Genomic DNA, 15098 nt, shown 5'->3' on the forward strand with positions numbered 1-15098 from the left:
ATACCAGTTCTCTAAATTTTCATCATAGTGCTCCTCAGAAAGAATGTCCCCTTTCCGCCAGTGTTTCCCCATTAGGCTGCGTTCACACTGCCGGCCAGGCTGAGCCGAGCCTGGCCGGGCTGCCGCCCGCTTCGATATCAAACACATGGTTCTGAATTGTGGTGTTCACACTGGCGGCCGGGCCGCGCCGACACAGCGTGAGCCTCCCGGAGCCGAGCCAGCGACGTCCAGAGTGTTTAATATTGCCGGCGCGAGCCGACCGCAGGCGCGAGCCTGTGGAGCAGCACTACAGCTTCTGCAGTACACGCATCACACGTCTCCCTTCTGCTTTCGTCACAAGTGTGACTGCGCACATCTTTTATTTTAAGATGTTACCTCACAGTTCACAATCAGTGAGGAAAAATTACGTTTATTATAATGATACATGTGAAATTACTTTTATTTCATTTATTTAATCTACCGTGTTTACATGCATTTACAACAATAGCTTGCCAGCGATCGCGGCATTGCCGCCACTGAATAGTTCGCATTTACTTGTAAACGGAGACAGATATGAGTGTCACTGAGGGACGGAAATGTGTCCCTACCAGATGATAATGCATTGTAAAGTCATGCTGTGGCAGTTCCTTATCAGTGGAAATAGAACCACTGAGTCAAAGGGTATTATCTCAAAACTCTTCGCCTATCAATCTGCCTATCTTACAAGGTAATGAAAAGAATTCTGTGAGGTCATCAGTGGCTCCACATGATCAACCATCGCCACTGCCAAGAAGAAAAAAGTCGGAAAATTTTGAAGGAGTATTTCTGCGATTCTTCGTTGAAGGTACAGCAAGACATTACCATAAATGACGAAGCTAATTACTTCCTAATGATTCTCAGGAGTCCCATAAACTCTCTTCCCCTCAGAGGTAAGCGTTTGTGAAATTTAAAATACAAAAGCATGACTACAATTAATTGGAGGTAGTGAATGCTGTACAAAGTTCTACTGCAAACCAAAAAGTGTGTATTAACGAATATTACCTTATCGTTATACACAATTTTTCTTCTGCTGTAATACTTCTGTGAAAATTTGTGTTCTGTTTAGAAATTTTGTCTTGAATGTTCTGCAGCCCATACTGAAATGTATTATGATTCATTCTGTAATCTGAATAAAATTTTTCAGGATAGTTTTTAAGTTCTTCATATAAAGAAAAAAAACTCTCCTAAATGTCTGTCACTATTTATGGGATGAATCCATAACCTCCTAGTTCTTCTGTACTTCAAAACTCGACGAGTTACTGCAGAGTCAAAACAATACCAATAAAAGAGTGAAGACATTGTTCTACACGAAAGCACAGACTAGCTAAAGGCGAGCAACTGTTGACTGCAGCTGCGTTTTCTACTGGCTTGCGTGTCAGCTGTTGAAGGGTGGGGATCTTTTTAAATTTATTTATTTGGCCTCTGGCCAGCCATTTAGCCAAAGAGTGGGGATTACCTTGACAGTGCAGCGCAGCCCGCCAAGGAAGGAAAAAAAAAAAAAAATGAAGAACAATGAAACGCACATCTGTGCCGATCTACAGTAGTTTCATTAACTCTCCATTATTTTTTCTGTCAAAGTAGACAACGAGACTACAGAATTGTGCTTCAGTTATCTTTTAGTTCGAAATACGAAATGTACGTCATACTAATTGTAGGATGTTGATGACAAATAATTGTTTGTCTTTTGTGATGCAACGTGTGGCCAATTATAAAAGCATAGCAGATGATTGTCCAGTAGCCGAGGGAAAAATTCTTATACATTTGGATTTATCTAGACAATGAGACCTTTAAAATAATACGAGGGATCGACACTAGGTCTGCGCTGATCACTAGTAATTAGTTTTTTTCTGTCCTGCATTATATGACTACACTAAACCAAGCTGTAACTGCGCGAACTTCGTGGCTTGCGGACGCGGCACTGACGCCGCTGAGTAGCTCGCATTACTTGTGACCAGCGACAGATATCAGTATCATTACCATTTCAAAAACTTTTTGGTACTTTAAGCTACATTTCATTCCCAACAATGTATGGTCTAAAACGGATCTAACAGTAAGCTACCCGCTACATAACTTTTTCACTACAATATTTGTAAATCAAGTGCACAACGTTGACAAATAGCATCATTTCACAATGACTGTTAAGAAATATGGAAAGATAAATGATTCAATACGAAGCTAAGATGTTGCACTACCACGTGTACAAAAATCAGATTCCTTAGCCACATACTTTCTTCAAAATCGGTTGGGAAGCGTTACGAAACTAAGAAATCACGCGAAACGAAAAGTAGACTTTTTCTTTTTTCATGACGTAAGTAACGCTTTTAGGGAAAAAGTAGTTCATAAAACGATGTGGCGAAGTCTTATATACCGCTAAGAATTTTTAAACATAAATATTGGAGAAGTGGATTTTCCCCCATTTCGCCGTCCCGGCTCGGCGCGGCGCGCAATGTGAATGCACTACACGTCGGCCTAAGCTGGCTAGGCACGAGCCGAGCCAGTACGCGTCGGCCCGGCCCGGCCGGCAGTGTGAACGCAGCCTTAGGTTTTTCGAAGCATCTCTGTAATGCTTGCATGTTGTTCAGATCTACCAGTAACAAATCTAACATCCTGTCTCTGAATTTCTTCAATTTCTTCCTTCAATCTGACCTGTTGTGAATCCCAAACAGCTGAACAGTACCCAACAATCGGTCGCACTGTTGTTCCACAAGTGGTCTCCTTTACAGATGTACACTTTCCTAAAATTCTCCTAATTAATCAAAGTTGACTGTTTGCCTTCCCGGCTACCATCCTTAAATGCTAATTTCCATTTCATATTGCTGTGCAGTGTTACACGTAGGTATGTAATTGAAGTGACTGTGTCCAGCAAAACTCTATTAATGCTGTATTCGGACATTATGGATTTGTTTATCCTAATCAGCTGCATTAACTTAGATTTTTGTACATTTAGAGCTAGCTGCCATTCACCACACCAATTAGAAATTTTGTCTAAGTCATCTTGCGTTGTACTCGACAATGACACCATACAATCACACCACAACATCATCAACAGTCGCAGACTTCTGTTTACCCTTATCTGCCAGATCATTTATGTGTATGGAAAATAGTAGCAGTTTTATCATATTTTCCTGATGAATACTCACCATTGAGGAAAACGTATTGGGTCCTGTCACTCTTCAAGCCACTCACGTACCTGGGAACCTATTCCGTATGCTTGTACCTACATTGTCAGTCAGAATTGGGGTACTGTGGCAAAAACTTGACAAAACTCTTGTAATATGGAATCTACCTGTTGATTTTCATTCATATTTAACAGGATATCATGTGAGAAAACGACAAGCTGGGTTTCGCACAAGCAATGCTTTGTAAACCCGTGCTGATTTGTGGACAGAAGCTTTTCCCTGTGGAGGAAATTTATTATGTTCTGAATGAGAATATGTTAAAAGATTCTGCAGCAAACTGATGTTAGGGATATTGGTCTGTAACTTTGCAGGTCCGTGTTTTTACCCTTCTATGCAGGAGTCATTCGCACTTTTTTCCAGTCATATGGTATCGGGCGAGAGATTAACGATAAATGCTCTAAGAGAGGGACCAGTGCCATAGGGGACTCTTTGTAAAAACCAAATGGCAATTCTCAGGACCTGGCAACCTATTTGCCTTCAACTCCTTCAATTGCTTGTCTGTGCCAAGGAGGCTTGTTGCTATGTTCTCCATACGGGAGTCTGTGCAATGGTCAAATGATGATGTGTTTGCACAATTCTCCTGCATGAACGATTTCTTAAATGCAAATTAGAAACTTTGGCTTTACTTTTGCCTTCTTCTTCTGCCACACCAGACGGGTCAATGGGTGACTCTATAGAACCCTTAGAGCAACTTAGCGATTTTAATTGGTCTGTTTAGAGATGCACTAATTTCTGTTACCTTTTGCTTGTGGTCATTTGCACGTTCTCTTTTGAACCAATAATGCAACAGGCCTTGCTTGTTCAGCATTTCTGAATTTCATTGTTAAACCACAGTGGAGCTTTTCTTTCCTTAATCCATTTACTCGACACATACTTTTCAAGAGAATGATTTACTATCCATTTAAACTTTTCCCATAATACCTCTACATCCACTGTACTGGAACTGAATAATGCCAGTTCATTGTCTAATGTCTAAGTGATATGCTAACAGCTGTCTATCTGCTCTCTCTAGCAGAAATACCCTGTCTTGATACTGATGCCGTTGATTAGGTCAGCCTTGGTTGTAGCTACAAGATCTAAAATATTTCCATTGTGTGAAGGCCGTCAAATTAGATGCTCAAGACAGTTTTCGGAAAATGTGTTTCAAAGATCTTCGCAAGACTGCCTATCTGTGTCCCCTGCAATGAATCCATAAACGTCCCAGTCTATACTCTGTAGGCTTAAGTCACCTCCAATTAATATCACATGATCTGGGTATTTCCGCACTGTTGACCGTAGACTTTATTTCACTTACTCTAAAACCATCACATCAGAATCAGGAGACTGGTAAAAACATCAAATGGTTAACTTAATTACACCTAGACCTGTTACATGTGACCAGACAACTTCACTGTAGCATGTAGGTTGCAGTAGTTATTTGGAGATGAAGAGGCTTGCACAGTACATAGTAGCGTGGAGAGCTGCATCAAATCAGCCGTGAGACTGAAAATAACAACTAGTATGGAGAATGAGATTTTCACTCTGCAGAGGAATGTGCATTGATATGAAACTTCCTGGCAGATTTAAACTTTGTGCTGGACCGAGACTTGAACTCGGGACCTTTGCCTTTCGTGGGCAAGGGCTCTACCAACTCAGCTACCCAAGCACGACTCACGACCCGCCCCACAGCTGTAATTCTGCCAGTACCTCGTCTCCTATCTTCCAACTTCACAGAAGCTCTTCTGCGAAACTTGCAGAACTAGCACTTCTGGAAGAAAGGATATTGCAGAGGCATGGCTTAGCTACAGCCTGGGAGATATTTCCAGAATATTTTCACTCTGCAGTGGAGTGTGCACTGATATGGAACTTCCTGGCAGATCAATCTCATTCTGGAAACATCCCCCAGGCTGTGGCTAAGCCATGTCTCTGCATATACTTTCTTCGAGGAGTGCTAGTTCTGCAAGTTTTGCAGAAGAGCTGCTGTGAAATTTGGAAGGTAGGAGACGAGGTACTGGTGGAATTAAAGCTGTGGGGATGGGTCATGAGTCGTGCTTGGGTAGCTTAGTTGGTAGAGCACTTGCCCGCGAAAGGCAAAGGACCCGAGTCTCGGTCCGGCACACAGTTTTAATCTGCCAGGAAGTTTCAAATAGTATGGAGTTTTTGTGTACTCAAAAATGCAGAACAATGTAGATAAGTAACATATAGAAATAAAAATTTGACAATATAAAATACACAATTTTATACAATCACTATACATAAAAAGTGTATTTATGCAAATAGTTCTATATTGTTCCTAATATGGCATGTGCTGTGACTTAAAGGGTGAACTGTTTTAGTACTTACAGGTTTTGAGCATTCTTAAATTGTAAACTTATTTAAATATTATGAACAAGAATGCAGTGAGGAATGTTCATTGTTGGCATCATAGTAGAAAACAGCAGTCAGCTAGTAGTAAATGCAAGAGTAAATAACTCATGCACATAGAAAGTAATGATAAACATCTGTGGAAGTAAGTCAAGTGTGTAAATGGAATGAACATTGAAATTTGATTATTTAATATTTACTTGTCCTGCTTGATTTGGATGGTCTGCCATGTATTGTGTAGTTAGAGGAATAGTGACTCTAACAAACATAATGTTCTAATTCATTTGTATTATTTCTCAGAAAGTACTGCAAAAACTTGATTACAATTTTGTTTTGCAGCTATGCTTGGTGTTGGAGGGTTTTTCATTGCCTACCTGCTGCTGCTGATTGCATTCTCTGTATTCCTCATTTTTGGTGTGGTGGAAACTAATCGAGGAATGATGCTGCCATGGATGATCTGCTTTGGAATAGTAATATTGTTTCAGCTAGTTTTTGGCCTGTGGTTGCTTGGTGGATACTACATATATGTAAGAATATTATTGTTTAGTGAGTTAGTATCAAGCATATTTTAATGGTGGTAATTCAATGATTACACTGAAATAAATTAAACCATTATTTTTGCAGCTGGATTCCGTTATGGCAGCTCTTGTTGATTGGCTTTGGATGGCATACAATGTAAGTTTTGTTGGTTTAGGATCACTGTTATTTCATTCCTCCTTTTTTTTAATTTTGAGCAAAACTTAGTGAAATGTAAATAACAGGAGCAAAATTTAAGATATTTTTGAGACAAATGGTATAATATTTTTTGTTGTGCTGTATTAAATCTGAGTTTTTGTCTGTAATGACATTTAAATATCTATAAGAGTACAGATGATCACTCTTTGTTTTTCATGTGAATGAAACAATGAAGAACATCATAAAGGTGTTGAGGAATTAAGGGTGCAACAAGCCATTGTTTGATTTCTTAAAGATCACATGGTATAATATGAGAGTCCTGCCACATAGTAGTAGTCATGGAAGTAGTTTAGGCTAGCTGCTACATGAAAAATTAGATTCAGGGTATTAGATCTCAAGTGTTGTGAAACCAGCTCCTAGACCATACTAGCATGAAACTTGAGAAAAATTTGTAAGGGTTTTATTAAGAAGGTTAGTGCTGAAAGGTGGGAACTAGAAGTGATTTAGCTAATGGCATAAAATATAGTCTTGTGTATCATGGACAAAATAAGAACATATATTGAACACACAAATGTGTGTTTTGTGGAAGCGCTATGGTTCCACTTCCATTGTTGCTGTTGACTATGTTTTAAAGTGTATAAATGTAGAGATGAGGAAGCATCTTAGATTTTAAGTGAGGTACCACATCAGTGTTATTGCTGTGGATGCTATAGACGGATCATGGTACTCTTCTCATGGCCTACATTTGTATCAATTATGTAAATACAAGTTAGCAGATCTGTTTGTAGAAGGCATGAAAGAGGACTATTAGTACACAAAGGCAAAATGCTGTGGTTATTTAAAATGTTGAGTGAGATGTTGTATTTGTATTAATGCTTTCACATAAATTGACATGGCAAGTAACATGTGGAGATTTTATTGCAAATGTAAAATTGTTGGGCTTACAAAATAATTTGCTTAACATGAGTAGTTGAAAAGTAATTCACAGCCGTGCACCCACAATGATTTAGCTTGGCCCTGGGTGGTGATCTCTTAACTGTCATTTACAGTCTATATGTGCAGCTGGTTTTTACATCATAAGAAATGTAAGAGACGTGATTAACTGTGCAGTTGAAATGAAAAAATTTCAACTGTGCAGTTGGAATTAGTATTCTTTATTTCTTTCTTTTTCATTCATTACAAACCAGCTTTATCTAGTAACTTCCCCCTCCCCCCCCCCCCTCCTCCAAGCTCTTTTTTGGAAATTTTATCACTAGTTAATTTTGTTTATGTATTTAGTTCTTTGTGCATATCTTTTGTACTTATGACAATATCTCCATCTCCATGCGCTTACCCGAATCAGTTTGGTTTGACTTTTAATTTTTCAAAATATTTTATCTTTTTTCTTGTCAGTATGGTAGGATTCATTCTTTGTCTATGTTCAAAAAACATTAGTTTTATTTTCCAATTTCTAATGCAATATTTTCCTGTGTATTTTTATACCTCAGCGTTACTTCTTAATTTAGATGTTTCTACTGTTGCAGTGTTTCCTAATGTCCTCATCACTTCTTTCTTTTCATTTTTCTGTTTTTTTTCATATTCTTTAATCATCAAAAACTAGTGGTTTTGATGCATACATGCATTTTAGCCATATGACAGTCTTCTAGTGATAAACTTTTATGTTTAAAGGGAATGATGTTTTTATTAATGCATTTTCATAATCTTGCTCTGTTAGCTTCTGCATTGTCCATAATAATTTATTCTTTGGACTTAAATTTTTATGAACTCTTCTGATTATTCCATACTTCATGCTTAATTTTGATGGTGCAGTATTTTCTAAATTATCTGCAACTGCTAAACTGCCAGTTTTGACTTTATTTTCCCAAGCTATTTTTATTCCCGTTCTGGTGTTTGTTTCTGCAAATGTTTTCCTCCATACTGTGATCTTTTTTACAGCACACTGTTCAACAGGGAATAGTCGATAATCTTGTCAAACTTGTGTCTTCTTGTGAAGTGGGTCTGATATTTATTCCATGAAGTTTGTCTGGGATATTGTGTTTGTTAGGGTTTGTTGCAATAGCTCTTGCATTTTCTTTTCCATTCCAAATTCTTCCATATTGTGGAATAAAACCAGCCTGTGTATAGGGTCATAAGCGTTGTTCGAAATTTAGAAATGTTCATCAGTATTCTGCAGCCTTTTCATTCTTATTAGCAACATTAGATTCATACCTACAATAAGACATCATTCAAATGTTAAGAGAGATGATAAAATTATTGTCCTTTTGGAGGTTGGCATTCAATTGAAGGAAAAAGAAATAAAAGGGGAAGCTGCCCAGTAGAATTTAGCACAGAGCACAATTTGATCATAGTTGACACCTGCTTTAAAAATCATGAAAAAAAGTTATCTACTTAAAGAAATATAATTGTAAGATGGTGTTTTTGAGAACAGTTTTCAAACTGCGAAAGATTTCCAGAGGCGGGTGTGGACTGTGGCCATAATTTACTGATTATGAACTGTGGATGAAAAGTGAAGAAACTGCAGAAAGGTACGAGATTTGAGAAAGAGTACTTGGACAAGTTTGTGGAGAGTTTCATTGGGAGTATTGCACAATATCGACCTGAAACAGAGAAAAGGAATGCAATAAAAGTGATGCGGGTAGATCTTGAGATGAAATAATGAAGGTAGCAGAGCAAAGGACAAGGATTGGTAGGAATCTTTGGGTGACACGAGATACTGAATTTGACAAAAAGAGACTATGTGAAACTGAAGTGAATGATTGAAAGCAAAAGTGAACAAAAACCAGCTAAAAATTAGACTGACAAACTGCAAAGTGACAAAGCAGGAAATTGCTAGTGGAGAAATGCAAAACTTTAGAAGCTGCCCATAGGCAAATTAAAGAGACATTTGGAAACACGAGAAGCTCCAATATGAATATTAAAAGTGCATATGGTAAGTCTGTACTAAGCAAACAAGAAATTTGGAAGGCATGTACAGAAAGGCTGTATAAAGGAAGACAACCTTATAAAAGGGAAGTCATGAAATGAGAGTGCATTATTGCTAGTTGAATTTGGTATAGCACTGGAAGACCTAAGGTGCCGTAAGGCACTTAGAGTAGACGTTATTCCCTCAGATTTAGTGAGGTTCTAGGGTGACCATGACATGACAAAATTATTCACCTGAAACTGGAGATATATGAGACAGGCAAAAACTTTTGAACTCAAAGAAAAATGTAGTTATTACATCTCCAAAGAAGGCAAGTGCTGACACATATATTAACACACCATCAGTTTAACAAGTCATGGTTGCAAAATAATGACACGAATTATTTACAGAAAATTGGGTATAAGTGTGCCACAGGGATGGTCACTGTGGGTTCTGGAGAAATGTAGGACTATGCGAGGCAATATTGACCCTACAGCTCATCTTAGAAGCTAAGCTGAAGGATAATAAACCTTTAATTTATAACATTTGTGCAAAAGCTTTTAGCATTGTTGACTGAGATACGCTGATCTACAGGTAATTTATGACTTGTCGCACATTGAGCAGTCTGAAGAGGAATTTGAAAGTGAATTAATGTTCTGTGAGAATAAATAAGTATATGACTTACCTTACAAAATAGACTCAAGAAAGACAAACCTAGTAGATTTCAGGAAAGCTTTCAATAATGTTGACAGGAATACACAATTTGAGATTCTGAATGTAGTGGAGATAAAATGTAGGTTGCGGAAGGTTATCTACAATTTCTACAGTAACATGACTGCAGTTACAAGAATCAAAGGGCTGAGACAACATTGTAACCTAACATCAATGTTTTTCAGCCTGTGCTTTAAAACAGAAGGATAAAAATGGAAAGGTTATACGATTTAGTTGAACAGAAGAGACAGTTTCTTGAAGGGAGGTTGTTGTACGAGTATCGACAAAAGTAAAACAAGGATAATTGAATGTAGATGAATAGAATGAGGTGCTGCCGAGCATGTCAGTCTGTCCAGTGCATCAAGTTGGTTGTTGTACAGAAGAAGAAGAAGAAGAAGCTATTACTGATTTGTTCTCAGAGTGTGTACAACCCAGTAGATCCAGGTAAAACTTGGGAATTTTTTCATCTGGGAGAAAACTAGGAAAAGCCCGTAAATTTTTTACAATTCTGGGGAATTTTTCATGGTTTCAGTTTTCAATTAAATTTTTGTAATTTTGACTGGTAAGAATCAATATTCTAACAAAGGATATTACCATATCTTGGCACTGCAGAATAATATTGCAGCAATAAAACATGAACGAGAGGGAAAAAAATGAAAATAAAACGTAAGTTTCAAAGGAAATGCGCCATATTTGGTGTCACCACCAGACACCACACTTGCTCGGTGGTAGCCTTTAAATCAGTCGCGGTCCGTTAGTATATGTCGGACCCGTGTGTCGCCACAATCAGGATTGCAGACCGAGCGCCGCCATACGGCAGGTCTAGTCTAGAGACTCCCTAGCAATTGCCCCAGTTGTACAACCGACTTTGCTAGCGATGGTTCACTGTCTACATACGTTCTCATTTGCAGAGACGACAGTTTAGCATAGCCTTCAGCTACGTCATTTGCTACGACCTAGCAAGGCGCCATATTCAGTTACTATAATCTGAACAGATAATATTGTGAATCATGTACTGTCAAGAGTGACGTTCATCATTAATGGATTAAAGTTAAGTATCAAACTAATTACGTCTGCTTTCTGAATTCTAATTCCTTGTCATGTTCCAGACCTCACGTCAGTATAGTCCTTCCCTCCTCACGCCAGCCTGCGTGAGCTAAAACGCGTGCATTTCGGCCTCCTCTAGTAACACGGTGTTGGCTCTTCTGCCAACACAACACCATATACAAGGAAAAAACAGTGTTCGTACAAACGCCTGCCAAGAGCAAAATATGTCATAAAGGTTTTAGGAAGACTATGCCATACTTCAGAACGACAAATTGCCTGCAATGAATGTGACGTCACAACTGTTTACATTAGATTTGTGTGCGCAGTTGCGGGTGGACTCATGCCCATGCGCAATTGAGTTGTGTATGAGTAGTACCTTCTCCTGCTTCTGGCGACAGAAGTGTGGCTGTTAGCTGTATAAGCAGTAGCAGCAAGCAGCCAGATGCTACACAAAATTTTACTGGCACTCTCAAGCTGCCAGATTCACGCATGCGCAACAGGCAAAGATCTAGACGGCGGGGACAAACCTGGGTATCTGCCCCGGGTGGCAATTTCAGAGGGGGTGGGGCCAAATTCATATTCTCAAACGCTGGAGAGGTGGAGGGGGGGGGGGGGGGGGGGACCACTATCTAGTATTACCCCGGTTTGGAAATATCGTAGATCCAGGACTAATACGCAGAGTAGTCAGAGTCCCCCCTGCGGGTCCGGGGGTTAGAAAAGGCCCGAGGTATTCCTGCCTGTCATAAGAGGTGACTAAAAGGAGTCTCACATGTTTCGGCCATTGTGTGATGGCCCCTTCCCGCATCGGCAGCCCAGGTTAGGGCTAACTATTGCGGTTCGCATGCAATCCCTTCTGTCTGAACTGGAGTCTCCTTCCCTTTACCACCTCACATCCAGGTCTGTCTGCATACACCTCCATGGTGTACACATAGGCCGCAGATTTGTCTGGACCTTTTGCAAGACTCTACGGACTCAGCTACTCCTGCTGCTGTCCACTGTCACTTCCTCTTGATTCCTTACATGTCTCGCAGCTCTGAAGTGGTTTACACTGATGCTGTGATGGGTGATGGTCATGGTGGCTTTGCCTACGTCCACAGAGGCCATTTTGAACAGTATTCTGTGCCCGATGGCTGCAGTGTATTCATTGCCGAGCTGGTGACCATCTCTCGTGCACTTCAGTATATCCTTTCATGTGCCGGGGAATCGTTTCTTCTGTGTACTGACTCCTTGAACAGCCTACAAGCTATCGACCAGTGCTACCCTCGCCATCCTTTGGTAGCATCCATCCAGGAGTCCATCTATGGCCTGGACCAGTCCCATTGTTCAGTGGTGCTTGCGTGGACCCCAGAACATGTTGGCATCCCAGGCAACGAACTTGCCGACAGGCTGGCCAAACGGGCTATGCGGAAACTGCTTCTCAAGATGGGGTTATCTGAACCTGTCCTGTGTTCTGACTTACACCATTGGGTTTTTCGGCTTTGGGAGACGGAATGGCATAACAGTACACCCAACAAACTGTGTGTCATTAAGGAGACTACAAATGTGTGGAAGTCTTCCATGCAGGCCTCTCGCAGGGAATCACTTGTCCTCTGCCGGCTCTGCATTGGCCATGCTGGGCGACCCACAGTTACCTCCTGCGTTGTGAAGACTTCCCTGCGTGTCGGTGTGGCACCAGGTTGACAGTGACCCATATTCTGGTGCATTATCCCACTTTGACTGCCCAGCGATGAAATCTTGGGTTACCGGACTCGTTGCCGCTAATTTTATCTGACAATGCCCAATCGGCTGATTTAGTTTTATCGTTTATTTGTGAGGGTGAGTTTTATCATTAGATCTAAGTTTTAGCGTGTGTCCTTTGTCCCTCTCTATCCTACACCCTAGTGCTTCTAGAGTGGAGGCTTCAATGTGTTGCAGAGTGACTGGATTCTCCTTTTTTATTCTCATGTTCAGCCAGCCATGGTAACCTGCATTTTTGTTTTAATCTCTTCATCCCGTTTCTGTGGTTTTCTTGTCCCCTTTTGTCCATTTACATGTTTGTTGCCCTTCATCGTTTTGTGATTTTTCCTTTCATTCTGTTTTGAGTAGTCAGTCTCCTTTGTTTTATTCTCACACTTGTGGCAATGTTTTATTCAGAACAATTAAAATACATTCACATGATTATGGAGGGCTAAAACAAGTTATTAATTTCAGATTTTATTTTATTTCCACCTTTTTGACAGTCAAGCATTAATCGCCTTGTAGAATAGTGAAGTTATTTTTGTCGGTTTGCTAATGAAATTTGGCTTTTATTAACCGTTTCTGCTGAGGGCAGTCCATTTATTTGAAACAAAGCATTTAGTTCCACACTGTTGGCTAATTTCAAATGTTCTCTGCATTTCAAGTGCATGTTTTCATCTTCTAGCACATATGGCATTATGCCATAATAAAGAACCAAACATGTGGTAATATGCTACTGGTACTCCAAGAAAACTTACATCTGAATCTGGACATAAGTGTGTGCACTTTAAGCACGAGTGTGCACTTTAAGCCGAATCATGCATTTTAGTAGGGTTCACAAAATTCCGATGCTGTTGGAGTATCCTCTGATGTCTTGTTTCATTTATGACATAATGTAAGATATTTTAATGTTTTACACATACAAATATATGGGCTTCCAGCGTCATCTTAGCTGCGCAGGCCCGGTGACGCCTATTATCTGGCACTCTCTGGCAACTGCTGAAACGAACCTATTTCTAACAGGCCGTGGGAAAATATTGAGAATGGTGCTTTGAAAAGCGTTACTTTCAAAGTAAATTTCATTTTACGCAGGATGAATTACGTGTGAGAATATACGATAAATTTCTTGACTCTCATTTAAAAATCAACTCTTTGAGGACAACCTTTTGAAGAATTTCAAGCCAAGATGATCAGACATGTATGCCATCATCAAAAATTTTACTGGCACATTTTTGTGATGTATCTTAAAGTGTTACACGCTTATAAAAGATCAACATTATGTGTGAAAGCTTAGATTCTGTTAAATCTTATTAATCTTTGAGGCCAGTATTATATCGGAAGTTCACTGAGGCTTTTTGCAGATGATGCTGTGGTGTATCGAGAGGTTGTAACAATGGAAAATTGTACTGAAATGCAGGAGGATCTGCAGAGAATTGACGCATGGTGCAGGGAATGGCAATTAAATCTCAATGTAGACAAGTGTAATGTGCTGCGAATACATAGAAAGATAGATCCCTTATCATTTAGCTACAAAATAGCAGGTCAGCAACTGGAAGCAGTTAATTCCATAAATTATCTGGGAGTACGCATTAGGAGTGATTTAAAATGGAATGATCATATAAAGTTGATCGTCGGTAAAGCAGATGCCAGACTGAGATTCATTGGAAGAATCCTAAGGAAATGCAATCCAAAAACAAAGGAAGTAGGTTACAGTACGCTTGTTCGCCCACGGAGAGCAGCGCGCTTCGTTACAGGATCCTTTAGTAATCGCGAAAGCGTTACGGAGATGATAGATAAACTCCAGTGGAAGACTCTGCCGGAGAGACGCTCAGTAGCTCGGTACGGGCTTTTGTTAAAGTTTCGAGAACATACCTTCACTGAAGAGTCAAGCAGTATGTTGCTCCCGCCTACGTATATCTCGCGAAGAGACCATGAGGATAAAATCAGAGAGATTAGAGCCCACACAGAGGCATACTGACAATCCTTCTTTCCACAAACAGTACGAGACTGGAATAGAAGGGAGAACCGATAGAGGTACTCAAGGTACCCTCCGCCACACACTGTCAGGTGGCTTGCGGAGTATGGATGTAGATGAAGATGTAGATATGTGAAAGCTTTGCTTTTCTTGTAGCAACACTATGTATATTTATTTAAACCATTAACTTCTCTAATTTGTGTGGTCGCACTTCTTGACAGTGATATTGCTATTGGCTGACTACATCACATGTCCTATGCTCTGAATATCTGCCATCATTGGCTGGTGAGATCACGTGACATGAGCTATGACTGGCTTACAAAATCGCATCGCAGTCTCGATTTCAATGCTTCAGAAAGTAACATGAGGTGTTTGGTGGAATTCAAATTTACACTTTCATAATATGAAAATATGCAGTGTACACATTGCTGCACATCACAGATCTTTCCAAAATGTGTTTTTTTTTCCCCCACCTAAGTTTCATTTTGTAAAGTGCCAGGAAATTTTTTGCCGGTGTATAAAACCATATTGA

The 15098-nt window shown here is 39.8% G+C and overlaps 1 protein-coding gene across 3 annotated transcripts in view; it reads left to right on the plus strand.

Annotated features, from left to right (window-relative positions):
• LOC124722029 overlaps positions 1 to 15098 on the plus strand; it is a 48093-nt gene that overhangs the window by 12008 nt on the left and 20987 nt on the right. For all 3 annotated transcript variants that reach the window (XR_007006433.1, XM_047247216.1, XM_047247217.1), the window contains exons 4-5: positions 5880 to 6067; positions 6165 to 6215. Coding sequence is in view for 2 of the 3 variants with exons in the window: in XM_047247216.1 (XP_047103172.1) it covers positions 5880 to 6067; positions 6165 to 6215 (239 nt within the window). In the remaining variant the exon portion in view is untranslated. The remainder of the gene's footprint in view (positions 1 to 5879; positions 6068 to 6164; positions 6216 to 15098) is intronic.

Source organism: Schistocerca piceifrons, chromosome X (genome assembly GCF_021461385.2).
Source record: "Schistocerca piceifrons isolate TAMUIC-IGC-003096 chromosome X, iqSchPice1.1, whole genome shotgun sequence".
In the NCBI taxonomy this organism is placed as follows: Eukaryota; Metazoa; Arthropoda; class Insecta; order Orthoptera; family Acrididae; genus Schistocerca; species Schistocerca piceifrons.